Source organism: Alternaria ethzedia, assembly GCF_023757985.1.
Source record: "Alternaria ethzedia strain BMP 0044 chromosome Unknown scaffold_6, whole genome shotgun sequence".
NCBI classification, from domain to species: domain Eukaryota; kingdom Fungi; phylum Ascomycota; class Dothideomycetes; order Pleosporales; family Pleosporaceae; genus Alternaria; species Alternaria ethzedia.
Genome location: NW_026056199.1, coordinates 361,282 through 379,083, shown reverse-complemented (window position 1 = coordinate 379,083; position 17,802 = coordinate 361,282). Strand labels below are relative to the sequence as shown.

Genomic DNA, 17,802 nt, shown 5'->3' with positions numbered 1-17,802 from the left:
TCCATCTGAACCAACGAACGCACGTTTTGAGATGTCGATGCAGAGCTGTGTTTATTCTTGTAGCATCAGAGACTGGTAGTTCCGCAGCCAGCCACGTTTTGCATCCCATATAGAACTCGGAAAGATCGACCACGATCTCCAGGGTTTGTTTGGTTAGACCGGGAAGCTCCTCAGGTGCAACATCGGCGAGTTCGCCTCTTACCGCAAGGTCATCTTGGTATGATCTCAGCGTACCCTCGAGGCTGCTCAGAACTACCCTAATCGTTGGGTGGACCCGCGTTAGGATATCTGATGGGTACGTCCGCATGCTGGACTTGACGTGTCGCAGGGCAAAACATGCATCCGAGATTCGGGTGATATCTACACGTGAGATAGTGTAAGACGCGCCATTGAAGAAAGCCAGGATACCGAACGATCTAGGTATCTGCAGAGCGATATAAGTACACTCCAAACATTCCTGTTCTGTTGGTGTTGGGTGAGGGTAATGGAGTTGTAGTTCAGAGGTGAGAAAATCGCCCTGTCTGACATATAATAGGTGCAGAACTCTGCAAGATCAGCTCGAGTGGGCGAACTTGGGTCTATGGGCTGACTTACCGAAGGCGCAAGTAGTAATTCCAATACGAAAACAAACCGAACGACTGAACCACGGAAGCTCGGTCCCGTACGAAGATATGCAGGCTTCGACGTTGGGCAGGCTCTCTAAGCAGTACTTGTACATCGCGGTTGTACCGAAGTCTGCGTAAGACATTCGACTGCAACTCTGTAGCGCAAAATCGCCCATGGAAACTGCGATGAGCGTTCAATCCCGTGGCGATGCTCGTAGTAGGAAAGCTGATAATTCTAGGCGCAGGTCTCGAGATGGAGAAACGAACAATCGTGGAGAGAGGCATGGTTGCGAAGAAGCCTCGGCGCGAAGACCGACTGAAGCCGGCGACCTGGCAGTGCTAATGGGCGGGGCTTGGGCATCGTCGAGAGGGACGTTGCTGAATGTTGTTCAGGTATGCGGTTGAGCGGCACAGTCGAGTGCACGTGAGACCGAATGAGGCTAGTACGCGAGGCGAAGGAAGTAGAGTGAGCAGGCGCACAATATTTCTGTCGAGTCCGCTGCTCCTTCTTCTCTCCAGACTCTCTCCTTGAAAGCAATACCTAGGTACCAAGAGCGCTACAAACGATTATGACGGCGGACACTCAACAAGACCCATTCGGTCAACTCCCCGAGGAGCTCAGGATCCAGATTCTCAAACTCTCACCAGACCCTTTCTCACTACGGAACCTGGCCCACGCGTCGCCCGCTATGAGCAGAGTACTCGACAAATATCCGCTCGAGATTGTCGAGGTGGTTCTAGAGGTTACCGTTACATCAAAGATCCGTCGCATGATGGGCGCGGTTCTCAAAGCACGCTTCTCAGTCTTCCCGGCATCCTTATCCGAGGCTCAAACAGTTGCTGAAACTGACTCGACTATGACCACCGAAGAAATGCGCTCGTCTGGACTAAGCCGAGCCGCCGCGTCAGTACGGTCTTTGCTCGCCAGCGCCGCGAATGTGCATGCCTGGTCCCATGCCTGCCTTGAGCATTTGATACGAAAATCTATGCAGCTAAGGCCATCCACGCTCATCAAATCGGGGGGTGGTTATACACGCCGGGAGGAATTCGAAAACGCCGAGTTTCTCAAGAAGGACTATGTTCCACAGGATACCGGCCCGCCTTCGTGGGCGGAGGAGCTTCGGATGATGCTAACATTCTGGCAATTGCAATTCTTCCTGGAACTCCAGGGCGCCGGTCACAAAGGCAGCCTTGACACCAAATGGTCGAGACAGGACGTTGACGTGTTGTCTCAGAGCAGTGCAGATGGCTTTTACGACGTGTCAAACTGTGTGCGGGAGCAGATCTTGACCGCCAGCGACTTTCTCGGCGCAGTCACTTCTGGGACCATTGCTTTAGTGGAAGCTGTTAACCACAAAGCTTATAGCCTGCCAACGATACCTTGCGTCGAAGAGGCGGCATCAAAGTGTCGCTGTACCGAAGCGTTCGAAAAAGAGCGCATCAACTCGTACAGAAACTGGGCTCCGGGTCACGGATCTATCGAATCTCAAGGACTGTGGGGGTACAGCTTTTATTCCGCCATGTCCTCACTCGATGGATGGTTAGATGGGTATAGGCTTACGCTTTGTTACCCGTTTCAGTTTTGGCGCCAATATGGGTTTGCCATATGGGATGACAAGCGCATGGTTGATCTTGGCATGAAGCACCCGACGCATAAGTCATTTATGAGAGCTTCGTTTTTTTACTCTTTTCGATGGTGGAGCTTGTTGACGGAGGAAGAGCTGCGTCAGGAGTTTTCATTGCGAGAGCAGGGTCTCCGATGTTGATTCTCGGCCGTAAAACTACTCCCTACAGCGACAAACATGCAGGCCAACGCGGCCTGCCAGTCCTCAACTCTCCCGTAGATCGAAGGACAACTTTAATGACCAAACCATACCCCAAACGGGCCCCAGTCTGAGTCAAAGCCGCAAACCCCCATGCCCAATCTCCCATCCGCCAAAAACCGCATTCCAAGATTCCCATACCCACAGATCCCTTCCCCCGAAATTACCCCAAATCTATTGCCACTCCATCCCACGCAGTATCCTCAAATTAACCAAACTACCCGGTCCGTGCCAAGCCCCAACAGATCCAAGTAGGTAACCCGAAATCTCCTCTAAAGAACCGGAGATGACAGGCCTAAGGACACAGGAAGATCCTTGTTACATTCCGCTCGATTTGAGATCTTGTGAAAAGGTCAAGGGAAGCATGTTTAGATATAGTAGGCAGGGTGAGGTGGGCAGGGTAATGCTGGGTTTCATTGGGTTGCGCATCTTATCTTGTCTGATTGTGGTGTTGGAGTAGGATGTAGGTATGGCAGGGTACGAGAACGGTACAGCGTGATGATGATGATGTTGATGATACACTAAACAGCCATCTCCGTTTATGCCGCCGCAAATCCAGCGTGGTATACGGAGACATATACCAAATAAGTCTTACACGTGCTCTACATATCGGACGCACTGATAGAATTACAGAAGCCATGGTGATGAAGAACGCGTCTTACATCACCACCACACCTATTCCTCCAAACAACCCCCCCTCAACCCAACCTCCTCCCATCAAAAAACCCCATCCTCCCCCCCTCATCCGCCCCCCCCTCCAACCCCCTCGGAACAAGCCTCCTCAGCACCGCCAACGCAGCCTCCAACTCCCTCTCATCCGGATGCCACAAGTCACGAATCTCGTTCCACGCTGTGAGTATGCGTTCGGGGGTCGCGCATCTCCCAAACGCACGGAGCGCCGCAATAACAGCCAGACTAGACAGCCATGTACGCTCCATATTATCGCTGTTGAGCGCTGTGAGATACTGTGTCCAAATCTTCTCGAGGCGGGAAAGGGTCCAGGAGGAGTATCTAACGCCGCCGAAGGAGTTGAAACCATGGAATATGACGATGAAGATCGTGCCGTCGAGGGAGACGGAGTTGTATTTCATTTCCTGCAAAAGCTCATTCACGCGATCGATGTTGCCGGCTACAGCTGCATGATGGCGTATCAATATCCCATAAGTCCTTGAATCGGGGCCGATGGGCGCGAGGTCTTGAAGTTGTTTTAGCTCTTCGTCTCCGCCTTCTTTCTTCAGGCGCCGCGCTTCGTCGCGGAATTTCATGCCTAGTACGCGGCGGTCGCGCCAGGTGCGGTTGAAGAAGACGTGGCCTCGGGCTGTGGCGCTGCGCTGCGCGTGGAGGCGCTTCATCCGCTCGAAGACGTGTTCGGCGGCTGAGGGCTCGCCGGCGCGCATTAGAGATGCGATGACGGCGTTCATGACGACGGTGTCTACGATGTCGCCGGCGGAGACGAGGTCGAGATATGCTTTGCGGACGGCATCTCCGTTTTGTAGAACGCCGTAGTAGTAGAGGAGTGCTACGCGGTAGTGTCGGTGCATGGGCAGCTTTCGGGCTTGCATCTCTTTCATGAAGGTCTCGGCTAGTGTGTATTTGCCCGCTTTGACGGCAATGTTGAAGAGCACGTTGAATGTGACATATCCACCTTTTAGACCGGCCCGGTGCTCCATGTCCTGCCAAATGCGGAGGGTGTTTTGTAGGTCATCGTCGGACACTGTTCCCATGGCGCGTCCAGTCAGATGTATGGCGGATGTCCACTCTGAGCGTACTATATGTATATGCGCCGTCTTCATATCGTCTAGGACCGAGAGGAATCGTTGCGCTGCGATGGGTGTGGGGCGTTCGACAATGGCGAGATGGTGCAGTAGCGCTCGAATAGTCATGGTAGTAAGGTACACGACTCCTGGGGACTGCAGCTTCTTGTACGTATCAAACACCTCATCGTGCGGCGACTCATCATCCTTCAGCAAATCCTCTAACTTCTTGATATGCAAAGCGTCTGCTGGCTCGCGTAGAGGCCAGGGCTCGTGGTCATCGCCAACATTCCACACCAGCTTTCCCTCGTCAGGAACATCTGCCTCAGGCCGGGTATCGATTTCCATGCCATAGTAGTCCACCAAGGCCTGCAGCTCCTTCTCGGCGAAGTTTTTGACTTTCTTGAGCGGCCCTTTGCGCTCGGGGAAAATATCCAACTTCTTCTCCGACTTTGACCACGTGCTCTTCCTGCGTGATGTGTGGTGTTTCGGCGTCGGCGATGCTACGTCGCGCGGGGTATGTATGTGTTTCGCATGCTTTGTGCACGACCCGGCCCGCACCAATGCCTGGATGAAGAAAGTGTCCATGCGAGCAGACGGCCTATCGGGTAACGGAGCATTGTCTACCGCCTTCTTGCTGAACCTCCTCTTCGATGTATTCTTCTCGGGGTTCGGGTACAGGAAGGTGAGGAAGGGGCGAGCATGGGCGGTATTGGAGACTGCAGAGGTCCGGTCGAGGGTGCGGAAGAGGGACATGAGAGGTCGAGCATTGTGTCAGAGGGAGCCAGTTCAGACGGTGTCCATTTGGGGGATTTCGGGTGCAATTGATTACGGGGAGCTCAGCGAAGAGCTGCCTGGGTGGGAGGATAATTGGGGCGGGTGCCGAGTGTCGCGGTCATACTGTCCAAAGATTTCGGCGTCGCGAAGTCTTGGCGGAGTTGCGGACTTTGCGGGCAAGAACCCCAATATCCACGACACGACCAATTGCGCCGCCCAACCTCGAGCTACACCCTCCGTCTCCCCCCGGAACCCCCGCCGATGCGATAACACATCTGCATATATAAAATAAAATACCGCCCGCCATGGGCCGCTACGACTTCCGCCCGATGCGGGTGCGCCAGACCGCGAAAGCCCTCTTCGACTCGAAACGAGAACCCAACCTCCCGCAATGGTACGACGTCGTCGGAAACATACCGCCGGGCGAGACGCTCGCCCGCCCAGTCCTGCGCATACCCAAGATGCGGAAGGCGCGGAAAGCCAGCAAACTATTCCAACCACTCCCCATCGCATACCCAGAAGACAAGCTGCGTTCAGAATTCTTCGGCGACCACCCATGGGAACTGGCACGGCCGAGGCTAGTCATAGAAGACAGCGGGAACGACTCCAAGAAATACGACTGGAGCAAGATTGTCCAGCCTGGGAAGCAATTAGACGGTGAAAGGTAGCCAACCCGCCTCAACTATACCATACCGCATCACACGTATACTAACACCCCCCCAGCGTCGTCCAACGCCAAATGTGGCTAATGAAGCATGCCTCCCTCTCCAAGTCCTCCGCCTACGACCTCGCCCGCCGCGAATTCTACCAACACCGCCACCTCTCCGAAATCCGCCAACGCATCGCCAAAGAAGAAGCCCTACACGTCGGCGCCTACTTCGGCAAAGGGCCGCTCGAAATCGGAATGGAGCTCGAAGACCGCACGTGGGAGAACTGGAAGGCCTGGGCGGCCCAGCAGATTGAGGACGAGCAGAGTATGCGCGCGCAGATGTTTAGTGGGCAGCAGGAGGAGGGGTTGGGTGAGGGGGCCGACATGAGTACGGCGGAGTATGATGAGGCGGTGCAGGAGATTCAGCCCAGTGCGCCGAATAATCCGCAGGGGATGAGGCCTATGGGGGGTGTGGCTGCGCATGCGTAGGGGTGTGGGTTGGGGAGATGTTGTATATTTTGTGTAGATTACGATTACGATCGGGACAATTCGATGGATATGAGACAAGTCTGTCCGGAAGTCTGGAATGTGTGGGTGTGAGGAGGATATCGACAGCATCGCGGTGATGCTGATCATGATCAGGGTATTGATGAACACAGCATACAGGCTTTCAGGGTCAACAATTCGATTCTCTCAAGGCATTACGGAAGTTCGCATCTGTTTCAGCTCATCCCTTCTTTCCATAGTGTATTTTGGCAATCTCAGGCGGAGGAGTCATGCATTCTTGCCTATCTTTTTTTTTGGACGAACACCAGAAGACAGCATGAGCTGTTGGACGAACAATTTTGAACATGCCAGGTTCTTCTCCAGGCTTGAAGTACGAAGAAGCATTGGAAAGAAAAAGTTTTATATCTCAGCAGCGAAAGCGAGCCACGAGACATGTCTCTGAGCACTCATTGTTTCCAGCTGCCAACTCGGATCTCATATCATGGAATATCTTTGAATTCTGAAGAGTCACGACCGCCATAGACGAAGTCGAGTTGGATTTTGGCCACTCCGAAGAGACGAACATCGCAACATAGCCTGTATGGTTTTGGTAATTGCGCCCTGTCGAGTGGGATATAGGAAGCTGAGAATTGGGAAGGAGGGAAGAGTGTTTTATACCCCAAAGCTCTGGGTGGGAACAGACATTCAATACTGCCATACCGTGTTTGATATCATACACCGGACTTGGTGTCTTTCGTGCAGCCATTTCTGCATCGCCTTCGTACTTCGGAACGATTGTTGATTGAGTTTGGATAGAAGGCAAAACCCAGAACGAGACATCTTGTTGTCTCCAAGTGTTTTCAAAATGGCATTGCCCGATGGAATGGCTTTTGGTACGGTGGAATTGCTTCGGTTGGCTCAAACATTTGCAATTGATGGCCTGATTTTGGAGGAAGAGGCGAACAACATCATACGTAGTAATCGTAGTCTTTGGTTTTTGGAAATGGAAAGTGTAATGAAGGAGTAAGACCTAGGAGGCCGCGGTATTTATACTCGTTACGACCAGGCTCGGCGGAGCGGAACATGCACACTTCGCGCGCTGACTTTCAAAGACATGGACAGATTCCTTAAGCCTTTTGACTCCTCTGTGCTCCACAGCGACACATATACCTCTGTGGTTGAATTTTTGATCCGTCCCGGAACTACACTGTCTCAACATGAACAACTTTCCATTCTTTTTCTCGGCATCAGATCTTCTTCAGTAGGAATCTTCGCGGTCGTGTCTTCCACATTCGAAAATATTCTCAATGATTTTGGTAGCTCGCAGCCATCCAAGATTAATGTGTGTACTTTTCGAAAGCCCGGAGAAGAAAGACATCGCAGAACCATGTGTCGCTTTTTGGAAATCTCGCCTAGGAGAGAGAAGTTGTCGAGGAGAGAAGCAATGCAGCGCTCCTGATATTTATATGCCAGCAACCCCAGCATGCCTCACTCGTTGTTGTTTTTTGGACCACATGTAGCGAGGCACTTAGTGTTTTGACGCAAAATACTGGAACCAGGACGCTCATGTTGCATCTTGTTATCTGTTTTTTGTTCCGAAGAAGCCGGGAACTCCATGATAGATGAGGATTCGGGATTTTGGGTCAAACATCGGGTAGAAGTTGCAGGAGTTATTTACCCGCGCAGGCAAACATTCAGTCACTGTGGTGTATTTTCAAGTTGACGGCAGGCCGCACATCGAAAGCTCTGTAACCCATTTTGAGAAAGTGGAATTTTGGAAGGTGGTAAAGGAGAGACAAGGAGTGACGCCGCAAGGAAGACTTTTTATACCTCGCAGGTGAAGTTGTGGATTGCGCTGATACGAAAGCAGCCTTTGTCATTTCCGGCGAACTTCCTTTTTTCGGAAGCATCGGTTGCGATCGCGTTGGCTTTTGGAGATTGACGGCGACCTCATTTCAGCCAGACTCCCATTATCCTGACTATTGAAGTTTTTCGAAATTCAAATTTTGTTGATATCTGCGAAGGGCAGCTTCCATGTTACCTTGATCTGAGCTTTTGAAAAAGAGGACAAGACTCCGACATACCCTGAGAGCGTATGCTTTTTGGAATCAGTCACGACAGGAGAAGTAGTAAGGAGAGAGCAGAATAGTCTGAAGCGAAATATTTATATACGCCGGAAAAGAGGCATCATAAAGATTCGCATAAATTTGGGAAGTTGAAATTAATGGAGTCGCTACTAGGGCACCGACATGACTCGGATCCCTAAGCGTTTATGATCAAAGAATGGCCTGGTGGGGATCATGTATTGTTGGGAATGTCTTCTAGAATAGCAACCCTTCGCGGATACATAAGTTTATCCTTGCAAGGTTTTTTGAAGGCATGCAGTGTGAAGAATGGTGTTTTTGAGACCATCCAAACCAGAAAGACATAAGTTTCGATAGTCCGTGTTTTGGATTATCAAATTGGAAGGTGAAGGTACGAGAAGAGAGGGTGCTGGTGAGAAGAGGGCTTTATATGCGACGAGGCCCTCTCAGTAGATAGCTGCTGCAGATTGTATGGCGGAGATCACATGTCATGATTGTAGACACATTTGTAGTTACGTCCTCGCGAACACATCGAAGTATTGTTCGGAAGTTTTGGAGGCTTTGACACATGCAAAGTATCCGTATTGTTTTGGAGCTCCCCAGACCGGAAGATCATGATAGTGCGCGTCGAGGTTTTTGGAATATAGTAAGGTAATATGTGGATGGAAGGAAGAAGACGGCTGAGGAAAGGTAGGCCTTTATATACGTGCCCAGACGCTAGCACCACATTCCCGGGTCGCGGGGTTCATTAAAGCGCGATGACTTCCTGTTGGCTTGACTTCGTTTACTTTCACTCCTTTTTGAGCGAGCGGTCGCGGTCCCAGTGTTTGCGAAAAGGCTCTTCTGCCGCCTTATGGTCTCCATTTTCCCATCGATGCAAAATGGTGTCTCGGTATCGTGCTCATGCGTCAGCGCTGACAACGCCGTAGTGCGTCGTAGCTAAGCTTTCGATGAGTGTTGGACGGAGTCTTATGCGTCAACCAATGGCATCTGATAGGCATTAGCGCAAAATCTACGCCGGTCTCGCGGTTGGCCTGAAAGAGCGCCTGACGTCAGACCGGAACGAAACAGCCTCACCGTCAAAGAACCTACCTACCGTCCTTCTGATCCATCACCATCCCTTCAATTGCCAGCAGCAACCATCCACAATACCACTCCCACCTCACGGACATGCCGCCCACCCCCACCCCACCAACCCCCAACCCCCCACCAACATTCCTAACCCTCCCCCGCGAACTCCGCTCCAAACTCAACACCCCCGCCCTCTCCCTCCCAGTCCCCATCTCCATCGGATCCATCCTTCCCCTCCCAGGCTACTGGCACACACCCTCCCCCTACCCCCCAAAACCACCAACCCCCTCCCTTCTCCGCACCACCAGACAAATCAACGCCGAAGCAGCCTCCACGCTCTACGGCACCAACACCTTCAACTTCCCCCACCCAGGCCAACTCCCCTTGTTCGAACGACAAATCGGAGCGGGGAATTGTGCGCGGGTGAAGAGTGTGGAGATATGGGTTCGGTATCCGGGGCCGGATGAGGTTGTGTTTGATGTGGGGGAGTTGGGGTGGGCGGAGTATGATAGTGTGCCTGAGCATTGGATGAAGGTTTTGGGGGAGAGTGGGATGACGGGGGTCAGAAGTTTGGCTGTTGAGGCGGCGATGATTGGGTGTGAGCCTGATAAGGTGCTTTCGGTGCTGCCTATGCCGGATGAGTTGAGGGATTGCTTTGTTGAGTTACTTGGGAGGGGGCGTGATGAGGGAGGAGGTGGGGTGCCGCGGCTGGAGTTGAAGGGGATACGGGAGGAGGAGAGGGGGAAGTTTCCGGAGGGGTGGGATGTTGTTATGAGTCAGTGGGATTAGGATAGGGAAGGAGAAGAAGAAGCGGGGCATGGGGAGTAAACAATAACATTACTATTAGCACGACTACTTCATAAATATCTCTGGCTGTCGTGGCATCGCTCAGATCTTGCCAAGACCGGCGCCCTTCTTCACGATCTTCTCGACTTCCTTGAGCTTAGTAAGCTTGTACTTGTACGGAGCCTTGGTGAAATTGCCAACTTGAGTAATATTGACAGTCGCCTTTCCAAAGTCATTCTTTGCACCAAGGTTTGCAAAGCCGTCAATCTCAAAGTCACCATCGGGGCTCGTGTTGGGGCTGTCCTCTGGGATGACCAATCCATATGTGCTGAGAGCCTCGCGTGTCTTGCCCTTAAAGACGTTGCCTTCAACAAGAACCTGGTTGTCGCTGCGTGAGTGGATGGCTTGGTACAGGAAGTCGACGTAGAGGTTGTTGTAGATGTGCTGGTGGCCGAAACGACCGGCAGGGCCACGGGTGCCCTCGTTGCGCCAGTAGTTGTGGTGGTAGGTGACATGGAGGTGACCTTGGTCGACATCCCTGAGCGCATCGCTGTTGCCAACGAGAGAGCTCTTCCAGTGGTCGTGGAAGTAGTTCCATGAGACTGTGATCCAATCTGCGGCGCGGATGATGTCTACTTGGCCGTCATACGCATCCGGGCCTAGAGCAGGAAAGTTGCCAGTAGTGAACTCGTTATGGTCGATCCATACGCGGGTGCTGTTACGAATCGTCATGCAGTCGTCGTCAATCGCTGTAAATCCGATGTTGCGAATGATGACATTGGTCTTGTTGAAGATGTTAAGACCCGAGCCAGTGATTTGAGCTCCTTTGCCCATTCCAATGAGAGACTTGTTCGACCCTACTTGGACTCTTGATGTGAGGTTGAAGTTGCCCTTGGCGTAAATGACTGTTGGCTCGCTGCCGTTCACAGCTTTGATGAACTCGGCGACCGTCCGAACAGTGACGCTCTTGCCATGTTTGCCAGCACCACCAGTGGTTGGTCCAATTGGGTTGTCCTTGGCGAAACCGACGAGGCTAAAGTCAGCCCCTGGAGGAGCTGCATTCGCACATAGTGTGAGGGAAAGGAGTGATAGAATTGAGGGCTTCATCTTGAGGTAGAAGATGCAGATGAGTTTGCGTGATCTGATGCCGATCAACCAGCGACATCACTTACATTTTATATACTGCCATTTCGAGCGTCGGCAATCAAAGAGCCAGTAAATGGCCATGTAGTCGGCATCCAGGCTTCGAGGCGTCCATCATTGCAATTCTTCCGGCAAAATGGCTGATGGCGCATTGTCGTACAGGCTCGAAAAACTCCCACTCGCGCAAGTGCATGCTGCGTCCATCACCGTGATGCTGTACTTCATCTTGGCCTATCTTGGCGGACGTGCATTCCGCCCCAGGAACGGCAGCAGGTATTGCGCAACGTTAGACTGGTGGCTGCAGTTTGTGGTGTTGAGTGGTGGAAAGAGGCATCCCCAGATTTTCCCGTGGCTGGAAGGCTCGATCGCCTCTTCGGACGGCGGGGAAAATACGGGGGAATCGGCTTGGCGCGCAATTCCACCAGTACGGACCACGGTTCCCTGCTTGCTTATTTCGTTGCATCTTAACGTTCTGTCGCCGAAGCGTATTTCGAAACTGGTTTCTAGAAGCGAGATGAGCCATCGAAGCTGTCAAAACTCTCTCAGCATTGCAATGTTTGCGTGCGCTTGACTCGCTTGTTGCAGCCACCAAGATTGTTGCCTTGCCGCCCAGGCAAACATCGCATGTGAATCGGCGAAGACAACATACGGGCAAGTCAAATTGGCTGTTTCGCCATTCGATAGAAAGAGATCATCTGTCGAATGAGCGGTGCATTTCAACCGCCTTGGCTTTCTTATCGTGTACTAACGCTGTGGCAAGACCGAGGTTGTTCCAGGGGTCTCGAACAACGACTGTGCGACACCGCTGTTTTGCGATGCCACAGGCTGCGACCTTATAGGAAGTGAAGCTGGCGAGGTAATCGTCCGTCCTTTTTACGCGAAGTCTACACTGTCAGCACTTTGACAGCCTGGGATCCGGTACTTTCCTCCATCATGGTGCGACGATGCTTGTCGAAACTTGGTGCTTGACATACAAGCGATAATGCGACAAAGCAGATTGTCGCGTTGACTGAAGGAATAAAAAAATTCTTTGTTGAAGGTATTCCGTTCAACCACAAAGGCCAAGTATTGAGACCATCCTGCACACTGTGAGGATCAGAAAGGTTTCCGCAGTTTCACGGTACGACCTCCGCACTACGAGCGCATTTCGATCTCTTTCCTAGGACGGCCAACCTGTATGCGTGGTAGAAGACGAGATATACACTTCCAAGATTTACCCGAGACATGACCGAACAACAGCGTATGGAGGAGATCAATCGCGCGTACGAGGTATTGGTCAACCCAATCTTGCGGACGCAGTATGGTGATCGTTATCGGTCCATACTAACGCAGGGTGCTCAGCGTTTCAACACAAGTAAACAAGGGTGGAAGGGGAGGAAGAAGACTCCCTGGACGGGATGGCCTGAAGGTCACCTCTTTCCGCGATGGAGGCCTTCGCCACCGGGAGCTTGGCCTCTGGATTGCGTAACGAAGCAAGAGAAAACACCGGAGCTGAACCATTCTCATGAAGATCTGCCACCGTCGTCGATTATGAGGGCACAATGTGGTGTGCTGAACGAGGAACCATCGTCTCAAGATGTTCCACGGGATCGCGAGCCAGGAGGAAGTACTGTTCACGGCCTGCCTCAATCAGAGAAGGAGCGTCCAGGAGAGGATGATGACGCTTCCAAGCCTGGAAATTCGCACTGTATGTTGCGCAACTTGCGCTACCCGGTTCCCCATCCGAGGAGGAAGAAAGCGGAGAAAGATAACCCGAAGCAACCACGACAACGCAACCAGGCGACTAGAACCACACATACGTTCAAGCGACGGTGGCCTTGGGTGAGACAGCCAGCACCGAAACGAAGGTTGTTGAGGGAAGTGTTGGAAGACGAGTATGGACGCACGATAGAACGGTTCCGGGACGACTTCTTCCGGTGTGAAAATCTCAGTATTTGACGGAGTAGATAGTCAAGCGACGACAAAGGGCGTCTCCACCCAAAGAGCAGGCAGCCCCAATGACTGAGGGAGCCAAGGGGGAGGAAAGAAAAGAAGATCGTGATGAGAGCATCAAGCGCCGATTGAAGGAATACCTGTGGAAGAGGATAGACCATACGACCATTTGGAATTAGAGTAGAGATGACCAATTGATGATGATCGCGTTTGAGTTCATTCGTGCAATGGCGAATGACCCTCTCCTGATATGGTATATCCGCGGAAAGACTGTCGTCCAGAATGACGATGACTGGTTCTCAAATCCAGTGCTCTACATCGAAATGGGCCTACTTGCCGCTTGTCTGGCCTGGTAGATGGCACGTAGGGCCAGTTCATGTGAACCGAACATGCAGTGATCAGAGACGCCGAATGGTTCAGATTTGTGAAAAGCCGATTGTGCGAGATCCGCGGACTATATGCCGGTAGATGGAGTGACCGGTAGGAACCAAACTTCGCATCAAGATGTTGTGAGAAGCGAGGCATTCGGTAGGAAGTAAAGCCTCTCGATCTCGGCTAGGCCGCGACGCATTGTAATCAGAGACGAGGGTGACCAGTAGAAGATTCTAATTCTGCATTGCGGGATTGAGCAGCTCGGCCGCGGCACCCAACTGCATCTACCCTGCATGTCTTGCAGTGACCCACTCCTGAAACCGCTGTCTTGGGTGAGTCCAAATTGTACACGGTCGATGGTATGGATGGAATTGCATGTGAAAACGCGACGAAAGACCGTACATCATGCGAAAGGCTCAACGCTTGGGACGCTGGGACAAGGTATCGCTTGCGATGTAGGCTTATCTACCTGTTGTTGGGTTGGTGGTACGATTGCCGCTCAGGTCCAGCGACCGAAACGCTCATAGCACCAATGAATTCGATCGCTGCAGTGCCATCCCACGTGCAACGATGGGATTGGGTAAGAATCATGCGGCAGTCAAACATCGATGTCAGTGGGGTTCCAATGAAACCTCGGGTCGGTCATTGCAGCAACCCTAGACGGGATTGCCTCCGATAGCCTGCACCTCAAAGTGTCAGAATTTTGCTCCCTGATAACCGGATAGGTGTTAGTGAGCAAGCTAATTCGCCAGTGTGCTGGTAAGTAGTTTGGTATCGGGATCAACCGACAGTCCAGAATACGGGTCTCGCACGGCAGGCTAGCGGAGACAGTTGCTTGATGCATGCAACCCCATCTGACGGGCCCGGTACTAGTCGGTCGAGGCATGGGGTACGGGACCAGGTTCAGTTCGAGCCATTCCTCGGAGAAGACGAGACAAGACTGATCAGGTAGGTCGGCGGCATACGCGTTGGATGTCATCGTGAGTGTTGATCAAGGGTCTAAAGGCAAGCCACAAGATCATAAGGATGCACCCAAGCTTTCCAAGAGAGTCTTGAGTGCGAAGAAGCTCCAATCCTTCGAAGGTCAATCGGGGCGATGTTGGGAGAAGGCGTTCTGGCCGTGCCCCTTTTAGCGTCTTGGCGTAGCACGTGGGGTACATGATTGGATCGAACGTCCTCTCCTCGCGTTCCCTTCACCACACCAGATGCGCGGCAAGGATAACCCTCAAGACGCGTCAAGCCTTGTGGCGGCCTGGGCTCGCAAAGGCGCATCTTCACGAGTGAGTCTGCTGCTTACAGCGGAAAGGCCGAAGGAAAGATTGCAAATCTGCGGGCGTGCCAGAATGGAATGATCTTACTGGTCCGTGGGCACTGTAGGTTTGGCACACAAGCATGATGCTCAGCACTCGGCGTAAGCTTGAGTGCAGGTATATAGCTTGGCCCTGCACCCTCTACCAGTGATCTCCAGCTCCCACAGCCGTCTTTTCCGGACTCAAGCCTCGTCTAATCTCTTGACAAGCCTCGGCAAAGCTTCACAATGGCTCACAAGACAGCTGGCGGCAACGCCGCGTTCCACAACTTCAACAATGACTTCGCGGTATGGTAACACAGTCGATGTCTTAAGTAGCAGCCTTGCTGACTGTCCTTAGCATATTGAAGACCCCAATGAGCGACGCCGGCTTGCCCTCGCTGAGATCGACAAAGCGCCTTTTGGCTGGTACCATGTGCGCGCCATCTTGGTGGCAGGTACCGGTTTTTTCACGGATTCGTACGACATCTTCTGCGTGTCTCTTTTGACGATCATGCTGGGTATCGTCTACAAGCACGACAACAAGGGTGTTCTTCTCACTCAACAAGACACAGCTATCAAGCTTGCAACATCAGCTGGTACTGTTCTTGGACAAGTCGGATTCGGTACACTGGCCGATATTGTTGGACGTAAGAAGATGTATGGTCTTGAGTTGATCCTCATCATCGTCGCCACACTCGCTCAATCTCTCACTGGCCCCGGTCCCGGAACATCAGTTGTCGGTCTGATCATCTTCTGGCGTGTATTGATGGGAATTGGTGAGTCTATTGTCAAGTCATGAATCGACGGCTAGCTAATGACTATCAGGTATTGGTGGTGACTACCCTCTCTCGTCGATCATCACATCTGAGTTTGCCACAACCAAGTGGCGTGGTGCCATGATGGGTGCCGTTTTCGCCATGCAAGGTTTTGGCCAGCTCGGTGGCGCTTTAGTCATGCTCTGCCTCGTCGCTGGCTTCAAGGACACGCTTTCCGGCGTCACAGGCTACGCAGACTGCGATGGTCAGTGCTCTGTTGCCGTTGACAAGATGTGGCGCGCCCTTATCGGAATTGGTATCGTCCCGGCTTGCATTGCGCTCTACTACCGTCTCACCATTCCCGAGACTCCTCGATACACCTTCGATGTCGCCCGTGACGTCGAGAAGGCCAACGCAGACACCAACCAGTACCTCTCGGGTAAGCATGGCAATGGCGACCCTGATGCAATTGCCCAAGTTGCCCAGAACCAGGCCGCTGCTCAGCTAGAAGTTCCCAAGGCTTCCTTCGGCGATTTCTTCAGGTTCTACGGCAAGCTCCGTAACGGCAAGATTCTATTCGGTACCGCCATGTCATGGCTTCTCCTCGATGTTGCATTCTACGGACTTGGTCTTAACTCCTCGACTGTGCTGCAAGCTATCGGCTACGCCAACGGTGACAACCTCTACCTCAAGCTGTACAACCTTGCTGCCGGTAACGCTATCTTGGTTTGCGCTGGAGCCATCCCAGGATACTGGCTTGCAGTAGCCACTATCGACACGGTTGGACGCAAGACACTCCAACTCGCTGGTTTTGTCATGCTCACCATCCTCTTCATTGTCTGGGTACGTAAACATTCCAATTGGATGTGTCAAAATCTCATACTAACTGTTACTCAGGGATTCGCCTACAGCCACCTCAGCCACCATGCCATGTTGGCCATCTACGTCCTTATCCAGCTCTTCTTCAACTGGGGTCCCAACACGACCACTTTCATTGTCCCCGGAGAGTGCTTCCCTACCCGCTACCGTTCCACATCCCACGGAATTTCTGCTGGTTCAGGAAAGATCGGCTCCATCATCGCTCAGGGAGCTATCTCTCCTCTTCGAACTCGGGGCGCTACAGCGACGAACAAGAACCCCTGGTTGAACCACGTCATGCAAATCTTCTCGGCTTTCATGTTCTGTGGTATCTTCACTACGCTGCTGATACCGGAGACCAAGCGCAGGACGCTCGAGGACCTTGCGCAAGACTGGGATATGGGTGATGAGTCTATCACTGGTACGGAGTACGCGCGCAAGGCGGAGAACCGCAGCAGCGACGAGGCTGGTACCACTGAGCTCAAGGCTTAGTTTGCGCTGTCGTTCCGCGCGTCAATCTTTCTTCTCTTTCCAGGCTCACGCCTTCATACCCGTCTTCATGTAGCATCGATACCTAGACTGTAATGCATTTACTCATACTCCATCCAAAAGACCTGTCATCAGCTTTTCTTACCATCCCGTGCCTTCTCTTGTATGGAGATCTCTCTCCGCATGCAGCCGTCTGCTGCGTACCAGAGCACTTCGCCCTTCCACCGTGCGACATGAGATTATACGAAGACTTGGGTCTGGCGCGCTTCGTCTTGATGCCCGATCTCCTCGCGGATAAGTCGTATGAGATACGGGAGGTGTGGTTGGCTCGTCATCTCTGGGTCGCCTCTTGGCCATCGCAGCAGAAAGAACAGATGATGTTTGGATCAATACAAAGATACATATCGATTCCGAGACGTTACATGGTGCGTGATCATGCGTAGAAACGTCCCCTGATCGGCCTTTTCACAACATCCAGTGTGGTACCAAAGCTCAAATGCCCCACCGCTCGGCGGCTTGCTGAGCCATCTCGCTGACCCACGTGAGCATCATACCAAGCTTGAGGCATCTCCACTACGCCCCATGAGAGGAGACTCCTCGACACAGCTACCAAGGCACTGTTGCCCTCCTCGTCGGCCATTGATACAGGCTCGTAGCCTTCTCCTTTTTCGCCCGTCTCCTCGTTGAGTGGGGCTTTGGCTAATGGCGAAACGTGGCAAGCAGCCGCGATGGCCCTCGAATCTGATCCAATGGGCGGCATGTGCCCGGGCAGTCGTAACAAGCCCAGAAGCCAGGGGATCTGGATAGCGGCAACGGCTACGGCAAGTAGGGCGGCTAAGTATGTTGGGGACAAACCCCAGACAAGTAAAAGGTCATTGGGTAGGGTTTGCTCGTCTTTGTAGGCGCTGCTACCTTCATTGTAATCGT

The 17,802-nt window shown here is 52.6% G+C and overlaps 4 protein-coding genes across 4 annotated transcripts; 2 read left to right on the top strand and 2 right to left on the bottom strand.

The window, feature by feature from the left end:
• Positions 1–3,126: 3,126 nt before the first annotated feature.
• Positions 3,127–4,938, bottom strand: J4E87_003388 (uncharacterized protein; the record flags this gene model as incomplete). Its single annotated transcript, XM_049375016.1, has 1 exon — positions 3,127–4,938. The coding sequence occupies one exon, from the start codon at positions 4,936–4,938 to the stop codon at positions 3,127–3,129; it is 1,812 nt and encodes a 603-aa protein (XP_049234938.1).
• A 326-nt stretch (positions 4,939–5,264) lies between these two features.
• On the top strand, positions 5,265–6,097 carry RSM25 (mitochondrial ribosomal small subunit component; the record flags this gene model as incomplete). Its single annotated transcript, XM_049375015.1, has 2 exons — positions 5,265–5,623; positions 5,683–6,097. The coding sequence occupies 2 exons, from the start codon at positions 5,265–5,267 to the stop codon at positions 6,095–6,097; spliced, it is 774 nt and encodes a 257-aa protein (XP_049234937.1).
• Positions 6,098–10,137: 4,040 nt separating this feature from the next.
• Positions 10,138–11,142, bottom strand: J4E87_003386 (uncharacterized protein; the record flags this gene model as incomplete). The annotated part of the gene is made up of 1 exon (XM_049375014.1): positions 10,138–11,142. The coding sequence occupies one exon, from the start codon at positions 11,140–11,142 to the stop codon at positions 10,138–10,140; it is 1,005 nt and encodes a 334-aa protein (XP_049234936.1).
• A 3,877-nt stretch (positions 11,143–15,019) lies between these two features.
• On the top strand, positions 15,020–16,878 carry PHO5 (acid phosphatase pho5; the record flags this gene model as incomplete). Its single annotated transcript, XM_049375013.1, has 4 exons — positions 15,020–15,079; positions 15,132–15,549; positions 15,599–16,371; positions 16,426–16,878. The coding sequence occupies 4 exons, from the start codon at positions 15,020–15,022 to the stop codon at positions 16,876–16,878; spliced, it is 1,704 nt and encodes a 567-aa protein (XP_049234935.1).
• Between the last annotated feature and the right edge of the window lie 924 nt (positions 16,879–17,802).